General features: G+C 32.4%; 1 protein-coding gene across 1 annotated transcript; it reads right to left on the reverse strand.

Moving 5' to 3' along the window:
* Positions 1–726: 726 nt before the first annotated feature.
* LOC104090710 (uncharacterized) lies at positions 727–5,887 on the reverse strand. Its single transcript, XM_009595878.4, has 3 exons — positions 4,917–5,887; positions 3,341–3,533; positions 727–1,430 (listed from the first exon to the last, which is right to left on the reverse strand). The coding sequence occupies exons 1-3, from the start codon at positions 5,673–5,675 to the stop codon at positions 943–945; spliced, it is 1,440 nt and encodes a 479-aa protein (XP_009594173.1). The 5' UTR covers positions 5,676–5,887; the 3' UTR covers positions 727–942.
* Between the last annotated feature and the right edge of the window lie 4,065 nt (positions 5,888–9,952).

Genomic DNA, 9,952 nt, shown 5'->3' on the forward strand with positions numbered 1-9,952 from the left:
TGTATAGAACGAAAGATTATTTACCACTCCACCACAATTCTTGTTTGCGGCAGCTACAAATCTTTATATAAAGGAAATGTGGATAAGGTTTAAAAAGGTAGAAAAAGATGCCTCCCTATTAGTATGTTTCTTTGATGGTAAAGGTGAATCTACTTTAGTTGGCATCTCTTCTGCTATAGTTACTAGAATAATATTCTTTACTTAAAATCTTATCAAAGAATTGGTTCTGATTCTATTGTGGAAGAATTTTCTTTGAGTTCCATATTTATGTGAAATGGCATCAATTTGACATTAGCCAACACTATTATGGGGAAAGTTCACAAAACAAAACCTAAACACCCTCAAAAAGGTCAATATTTGGTGTCATGTGAAAGTGACATGATTTTTAAGCTTTTCTTTCATAAGCTTGATATTTGAACCAGCTTAAGAGTATTTCGATTATTCTATCGGTTATTTGTAACATTCCACCTGATCAACTTGCATAATTCAACTATCCCACTGATTATGTAATACATTCTGTCAATATAAGTATAGCATAACTCAACTTACCAAGGCTTTGGCAAATGCAATCTACGTGTATCTCACCTTGATTATCTGTTACGTTCCACCAAAATAAGTATCATATAACTCTCCCTACCAAGACTTTGGCAAATGCAACATGCGTGTATCTCAATTATTCCACTAATTACCTATTATCTCTAACCACATAATAATTATAAAACTCTATTAAGAAAAATTGAGGGCTGTACTTTTTAAAACTCAAGAAACAGGATAGAATATACCTTTTTCCCTCACATATACATGATAAGTAATTAAGCTAAAAACTACTAATACTAGTGTCTAATCCCAAAGAACACTTTGGTTTGCATTAGAAACTAGCCTAAGTCTTAGTACAAAGTTAGACTAAAGTAGAATAAAGAACAGGGAAGATCTCTCTGTGTATTAGGCCAAAACTACTAACTCCTCTGCTAATTCTTCTACTAATAATCTAAAGATTGAGATCTCAACTTCCATTGCTGTTTCTTCCCTTTGTTCTTGAAACTTTTTCCAGTCATCAAACTCGGTTTGCAAATCGGATTCAACCATCATATCAATGGTGTCTGATCTCACATATTGCCATGAATCTAACCTCCTGCATACTCTTCCGAAGACGATTTCCCTATTGTTCAAGCTGTTAGTTTCAGTTTTCTCCTCGGAAAGCAGGTCGGACACTAGCCTTTTCATGTCAAAAGGGATTGTCACTTCACTTGCAAACTTATCGAAATCCCTGTCTCTGTATGATGATAACGAATCTTCATCATCGTCTTCCTCTTCAAGACCGTCTTCGCCTCCTTCTTCTTCGTCGAGCATTAGTTTCTCGAGTTCAATAGGATCTAACTCCGCTAGTTTCTCGAACCTACGAAGCTTATAGAGAAGTTGCTGCTGCGCTCCTGTTAGCAATGCATGACAATCAAAATAAGTTTTCAGTCAATGAGGATTCATATAGACGACTCAAACTTTTTGGAACTGAGGCGTAATTATTGTTGTATTAATACAGTAAGCAACCAAACATTAAAAAAAAAGGGCAGCCAGGTGCACGAAGCATCCCGCGTTCACGGAGGATCCGGGGAAAGGCCGCATCCCAAGGGGTGTGATGTAGGCAGTCTACCCTCATGCAAGCATCAGTGGCAGATTCCACGGCTTGAACCCGTGACCTATAGGTCACACAAAGACAACTTTACCGTTGCTCCAAGACTCCAACGTTCACGGAGGATCCGGGGAAAGGCCGCATCCCAAGGGGTGTGATGTAGGCAGTCTACCTTGATGCAAACATTAGTGGCAGATTCCACGGCTCGAACCCGTGACCTATAGGTCACACAAAGACAACTTTACCGTTGCTCCAAGACTCCCCTTCGAGTAACCAAACATAGTAAAAATAAAAATAGTAACTTTTACACTGATTTTTAGACATCTCTGTTCCCTTTTGATTGTATTAATTGTTACTGTACAAAAAGAGTAGAAAAGGGATCTTATACTTAATAATGTGATTTTCTACTATGAACAAATGGTAAAGAGGGAATGCTAGAAAACAACTTAAGGACCCTACTAAAAGTACCCTTATCATGTAATCAGGCCCCTGAATCATGGCAGTCTGAAGAAAATACTGAAAAGGCAGAACCCCAAATTAGAAAATGTTTTTGAAATTCAAGAAGTTTGAGAGTTTCTTCTCAAAGTTCAATAAATTGAAGAGGACAAGCATATCAATTAAGTGAAAAGCCCCACCTGCACTAAATGTGGGTCATCATGCAATTAATAAAAGATTTAATTTATTTGCTCTAAATGTGTATAATTTGTTACTACCTCATATAGCCGGTTAGTTGTCATTTTTACCAAGGAAAAAAGGACAGGCCGGTGCACAAAACAGCTCGCATTCACGCGGGGTCTGGAAAAAGACGGTACCCCAAATAATGTTATGTAGACAACCTAACATAATGCAAACCTCAATGGCTGCTTCGGCGGCAAGAACCCGTGACCTATGGATCACACGAGATAACTTTACAGTTGCTCCAAGGCCCCCTTCCTCATTTTTACCAAGCTACCAATTAATATTTCTCATAGAGATTTACGTGTATTTAATTTATACGCGATCTGTTTACACTGTCAGTGAGTAGAACTTAAGCTCATTTCTAAATGAATAAAATTAGGGGATGAATTTATGTATAAACAAGATAAGGTCACATTAACAGAAATGATGTACAAGACTTACCATCAAACCAAGATAATATGTCATGTAATGTACAACACACAAACGTACAAACCTTTTTATCAAAGATTGAAACCTTTTATGGATCCCACATGAAATAATTCATATATCAAAATCAGCATTATCAAAATTGGTTATGACCTTACAATTATAGCATATCCAACCAAACATATCCATAAAGAAATCAGCATTTCCATAATTGTTGAATATGACTTCACAACTAATGATATATTACTAACTACTTAATTATTGCATTCAACATATATTACATATAATTATGAACTATGTATTATAGAACTTGTATGGCATTTACTAATACAACTTAATACAGTCAAACCTCTCTATAACAACTCATTTATTCTAATATTTTTTGGTTGTTATAGTGAAGTGTCATTATAGAGGATACATATTATAACATAACATAAAAATCGGTTTCGAGAAAAACCTAGCTTTTATAGTAAATGATTGTTGTATAAGGATGCTGGTATAGAGGGGTCTGTTGTATATAATATATCATTCTTTTAAATCGGAAAAAAGCTAAAAAATTTATCGCACATTAGTATACAAAATAATTTTGAGAAAATATGATTTACGTACTTTGTACAAGTGCATAGTTGCATTCAACATCACAATCATCGTCTTCCTCGTCCTCGTCCTCGTCCTCATATTCGCCTTCATGTCCATCATCATCAAACGGAGGATCCAACACAGAAACCGGACTGCATTGTTCTTTCTCCTCATCTTCTAGTTCAATATTAGCCAAACCTATTGCTTCATAATTTTCTTTGTCCTAAACAAAAGAAAACCAATTACTAGTATTAAGTACAAACAGATAAGCCATATAATTTAAACAAAATGTAATGCTTTACTTATTTGACAGAATGTTCTATCATTAGGTCATGAATTATAGGAAGTTGACTACTGACATTTATTCCATTAAGTTTTATATTTGTCAATTATAATATGGAATAGGGTGGTGTAGAGCCGGGGCAGACCTATAATACTGTTAGAGTTCTGACGAATCTAGTAATTTTTTTTTAAATTTTGTATTTATATTTAAAACTTATTAAATATGAACAAACAAACACACTAATTAAAACGAGCTATAAATCCAATACCACCTCTGCCTATCGTGTAAGATCTTTACAATATTATCAATTGGGGGCCAAATGACAAAAGAAAAAAATTGTGGTTCGTCGTTTTGTGGATAATAGTGTCATTTTGTTTTATTTAGACAAGGTCAATTAAAAAAAGATTTTGGTGGCAGAAGCGTGATAAAAAAGGTACAATTATCAAACAAATAGAAATCTCCAGCAATTTAGATAAATGACAAATTTCTCCCCTTAAAATATTGTTTGATTATTAAAACGTCAAAATTTTGATGGGTAATTTTGTCATTTAATGTAGACATTCCGGCCACCGAATCAGACCAACGAGATCCTTTTGCCGACAGGTAAAAACCAGGTCAAACTTAGTTATTTGAGTCACGAGTTGACTCATTCTATTTATGTTGGCTAAGAGAAATTTTTACCGGAATATATAATTATTACTGAAATAACATAATTTTTACGTGTTTAAGTTAAATAACACGTTGAGGTCACCTAAAATATATCCATAAGCAAATTTACTTTAAATACAAAGTTTATAAAATTAAAAATAAGACAGGTGAAATTAAGCTGATGGTGAAAAAATTGCTTACACATGGTATACATAACATAAACTCAACTTTTATTATTACAAATTATATTTAAAAATATATTTAACATACACAAACTTACAACTTTGTAAGATGTTTTACAATTCAATTTTAACTCCTATACGACATGTAAATTTTTTACTAAAAATTCCTTATATCGAAATGAAATTCCCTATGAATATGAAAAAGGACTTTTTTACTATCAGTATAATTTAGTCAATTAATTAGCATATTTATCGGGCGACTGGCTAATATTTAACTGGCTAATATTTATCACAAAAATTTATAGAAATATATATTTATAGTCATTTTTTAAAATAATAGTCGACAAAATACATATTTTGGTATATAATATTAGTGTATTACCAACAAAAAATTATACATATATAATATTAGTGTATTACGAACAAACATTGTTGTATTATGTCCAAAAGCTTACCTACAGTTAGTGACAAAATAGAAAGACAAATGACAAACCTCTTTCTTGTGGCGAGTCGGAGATGCTATCGGCGATGAGAACTCCGGCGTCCGGCGACCGCTGGACGGACATTTCTGAAGAGAAAATCTAAAAGGACTTATAGGACTTGAACAATATTTATTTTCACATTCAACCTCCTCAATTTCCTCCTCATTATCAGACCTACAACTACTTGAAGTCTCAAAATCCATTGATTTCTCTTCATTGCTTTCTGACCAACCAGCACTACTTAGCCTACTATTATTACAAAAATAACCACTTTTCACTTGTACAGTAATTTCCTCCTCATTCTTGATTTCCTGTTTCTTGTTTCTGCTCCTGTTCTTGAGTTTCTTCAAAATTGACCCAAATAAACCAAACCCCACTTTGTTAATTTGTGTTTTGGGTTTAGAATTTTGTTGTTTTTGGATCCTAATTGCAGCTTCAAGAAGTAAAGAGGAAGTTGTAGTAGGGATATGAAGAAAGACTTTTCTTTTGGGGCTATTTTTGCAATTTGTTATAGGTGAAGGGAAATTGTTGAGAGGTGATTTTCTAACATCAGGTGAATCTTGAAAAGAGAAAAAACAAGCATGTTTACATAATGTAGAAGTTGAAGTTGAGGTTGAGGTTGTTTCTGTGATAATTTTGGTTTTTGGTTTCTTGTATGTTTGTAATGAGGTTTCTCTTTTGAGCTGAAAACGTCTATCAGCTATGTAATTTTTAAGTTGAAATGGTTCTTGATCTTCTTTCAAAAGCTCATGCAAATGCTTCTGTGCCATTACGAGAAAATAAAAAAACCAAAGTCCTAATCAGTAATAAAAGAGTTGAGATTTTGAAAATGGATTTGAGTAGTTGAAGAGATTTCAACTTTTAATATAACCAAAGAGATTATATTGTGGAGCTGGGGGAGTGGGAGTGGGGATTTGTTATGTGGTTTTGAAAAGTGGAAGATTGAGAAGTGGGGAAGTTGTGTACATATAGTTAGAGACTCGAGAAAAAGAGAGCTAGGTTGGGGTGGTAGGGGTAGGGGTAGGGGGAGTGGGGGTTTACTAATGGGGTTTGGGAAAGAATGAGGAGAGTTCCTGATTCAAATCTGGAGTTTTACAAGATCGAGGTAAGGTGGATGATAAATAAATAATTACATAGTGTATAAAAACATGAGAAAATTGGAATTGTAAAAAAGTGTATATAATATGGTAATAAGGGGTGCAACAGTAGATGTGTAGGACTGTGGGGTTTGTAGTAATAGTTCCGCGACCAAGCCGTCAATCTCGGAGATAATTAATTTCGAGATTAAATTTAAATTGAGTTTATTATTAAGATAAAATATAATTAATCATTAAATAATTAATTTCGAATTAATTAATTTTAAAATAACTTATTTTCCTCCTAATGACCCCTAAATGATTTTTGGGGTGGATTGTGGAGTTCTATGTGTCTCTCTCATGAGCTTTACATACATAATTGTGTATATCTAAATTCCTATAGATGGTGTAGACACAGAGGCTGGGAGTGTAGGTGGATAAGAAACAGTTTATCTTAGTTAGTAAGTGTAATTACACAGGGTGAATCCATAATAAGAATAATATGAGTTTAAATTTTAAGTCAAAAAGGATAACTCGGTGTGATTTAGACAATCTATTCTAACGTAAATATTAATAGTTACTTTCACGGCTCGAATTCGTAACTTATATATTAATAGAGACAATTTTAACGTTGCCGAAGTTTTCAAGTTTCGAACACACGACCGCTACTTGAAAGAGGAGGTGCCAAAGGGAAAGAGCCACACAACTTTTTTTAAGTTTTATGACAGACTAGATAAAATATATGTACACTAATAAATTATTTATAAAGTAATTACAAATCAATTTCTTATGATAAGTCTTAATAGATAATTTCATAAGCCAATAATTAACCTTCTATAATAGTATAAAATTAAAAAGAAAATGGATTGGAAGGAAAAGGAAGATAAAGGAAAGGCAGGAGAGCTGGCAAGCGGTAAGGAAGGCAGAGCCAGTCACAGAATACCCGAGAAGAGCGCTCTTTTGGACCAATCACACTTTTCCACGTACCTTTTCACACCTTTGCTTTCATTTGACCAGCATTACATTAGTTGTTTGTCTTTTCTATAAAGTTACCACAGTTATTAACTTTTTTTCCTTAAAATACTACTATGATTTTTTTCATGGAAATACTAATATTATGATAAAGATTTTTTTTTATGTGTGGATACGAGAGCATTGAAATCCAGGGTGGGTGACCGTCGGCGAAACCAGAAAATTCAATAAAGGTGTTTAGCCTTTGTCAGTCAGTGAGTTATGTAATGGTGTTCAAAATCTATTTTTAATCAATAATAAGTAATATTTTACGTTATACGTAGTATTCCTATAATTTTTCGTCAAAGAATGATTAGTTGACCAGCCTTGGGCCAACATAATTTCGCCCTTGGGGTGACTGGTGTAATGCTAAAGTCTGTCCGGATGGGCTCAAGCTAAAGCAGGAGAACAGAGTTAGTTTTTTGTCGAGCGAGCTCGAACATGATCGAATACACACTAGAACAGAGCAAATTTACCTGGTTCAATGGTGCAGACACCTACTAGGATGAGGCATAACGGTAATTGAATTCATATCTATTTGAGCTGCTCCAGCAAGTATCCCTTTCGAAAAGCTAAATTCTCACCTTCTGTATGAGATAGCTAATCTCATTATTTTAGCGTAAAATTTATTTCGAGATTAGTAATATATATAATCAAATATAAAATAAATACAATTTCAAATTCATCCGACAAACCTTCGGGATCATTCGAGCTGGTTTTTTTTCTTTTTTCATGCTACTCTGCTTCTTTTTAACATACCTAATTTATAGAAGTATCAAAATTATCATTTTATAATAGTGGTGATGTGATGTTTCATTTCTTTTTTATTTTCATGAACTTTTATATCTGCTGAAACTCAACTGTCATGCTATTAAAGGTAAAACAAAAATGCTAAAAATTTAAGCAATTTTCAGAAGAAGGTAGGTGACATTCTTTTTGAATTAATTAAAAAGAAAAGTATCACATAAACTTAGATGGAGGAAAGAATATTTACTCTGTGTATGTTTAAGATAAATACTCTCCATTTCAATTTATATAAATTTGTTTGATTAGGTACGAAGAGTAAGAAAAAATAGAAGACTTTATACCCTGTGGGGTAAAAAATGAGGCAATATATATCTCTAATTTTGAATAGTAACTCATATCTCTATACCTATATATTTGACAGAAGGGCTACAATTTACAGTCCTTCACTGGAGACATATACTATTTAGTTCCCTTGCATTGCTACATTATAGAAGTACTACCTAAAAAGCTGTGGCCTAAATAATTTGTCAGTGTACCTAAGTTAAATGCCCCTTATTGCTATTCTAATTGCAAAAATCATTGCTTTCACCGAGTTAAATGCACTGCTTGTAAATATTGATAGTACTGATTAGCAATTATTTGAGTTGGCAACGAAGGTACAAGAAAACATATGAGGTGAATTGTTTTATATAATTAAACCATACTATTGTTTAGCCTGTGCTAGAAAGTTAGTAGGTATTTTGACGTATATTTTTTTCATACCAATAGATTTAGTAGGCGTTTGGACATAAAAATTGTAATCTTTAAAAAAAAAAAATAGTATTTGAAGTTAAGTTGAAAAATGGTATTTGAAATTTAAAATTATATTTGAATATATATTTCACTTGAAAAAATATTATAGTTTTGTGAGTAGCAACCGATAAATTTCTATCAAGACCACTTTTTGGTTTTTGAAATTTCTATTTTCGAAAAGTTTTTAAAAAACTTGCAAAAATTCATGGACAAACACATTTTTGAAATTTTGTTTTTTGAAAAAAAAGAATTTTTTTTTATGAACAAACGGGGCCTTAGGTTTTTATTACTACATATGTTTCTTTTGCTTCGGTAATCTTATTATCTTGTTATTATTACTGATTCTTTTGCATGGCTTCTCTATTATTGTATTTCTTTTTTAACACTGTTGTGACTAACGTCCATATTTTAGAAATTCTAGATCCGTCTCTGGCTGTGATTATATTTTTCTTGAGCCGATGGTCTATTGGAAGTAACGTCTTTACATTCACAAAGTAGAAATCAAATTTGCGTATACACTATCTTTCCCAGACTTAGGCAGACGTGCAATAAAGGAGCTCAATTACCATTGGGGAGAAGTTGTTAATCTCAAATTATGGGCGTACGTATATCTAATCATTATTGAAGTGACTAGCAGTTCATTTATTTCTGTAAAATCTCATTTAATCCTTACTTGTTACTCTTCATTTATTGATCTCTGGAAATAAATCATGTATTCATAATGTGTAACCGTTTTGACGGCTCACAAATTCTAACTGGAAATGAAACGACAAAAATAATCCCCAATTGTTTGGTTGACGAATTTTCAAATTGAATTTATTTTATAAAAAAATACTCACATGTAAAATTATCTTATAATCTTATTAGGAAAGTGAGTAAAATCGACATAGAATTTTCTTTTTGCACCCTTGGTTAGATTAGTAAATAGTAAATTTAACCCATTTAAATCAATTAAAATAATCTGATTTTATTTTCTTTCTGTTGTGAATAATTTATTGAACATTACGGAAATGAGATCTTCTTGATTTGACTTGAAAAGAGTGGAGCATACCTGACCCACCATCCCAATGCACTACTAGTCTACTCATATGTCTTTATTTAATTAAAAAAGCCCCACAAAATTTGAAAATTGCACAACTATTACGAGTACGAGAGTTCAAGGTTTTGCTTCCTTTTTATTTTTTGGATTTGAACATGTATTGTTTAATTATTAAATTTTTGAAATTACTCATATAGATCGCAACCATATAATAAAAATTTTGAAAATACTTTAAAATATCACGATACAAATAATACTATTTGATTTTTAAAAATTTTGAACGAGAAAGTTGCATGTAAAGTTGACTCTGCTAAATATTTCTAATTATCAAATGAAGAAGAATCAAAAAAGAAAACACGAACTTATGTAAGCACCTATTTGA

Source organism: Nicotiana tomentosiformis, chromosome 7 (genome assembly GCF_000390325.3).
Source record: "Nicotiana tomentosiformis chromosome 7, ASM39032v3, whole genome shotgun sequence".
Taxonomy (NCBI): domain Eukaryota; kingdom Viridiplantae; phylum Streptophyta; class Magnoliopsida; order Solanales; family Solanaceae; genus Nicotiana; species Nicotiana tomentosiformis.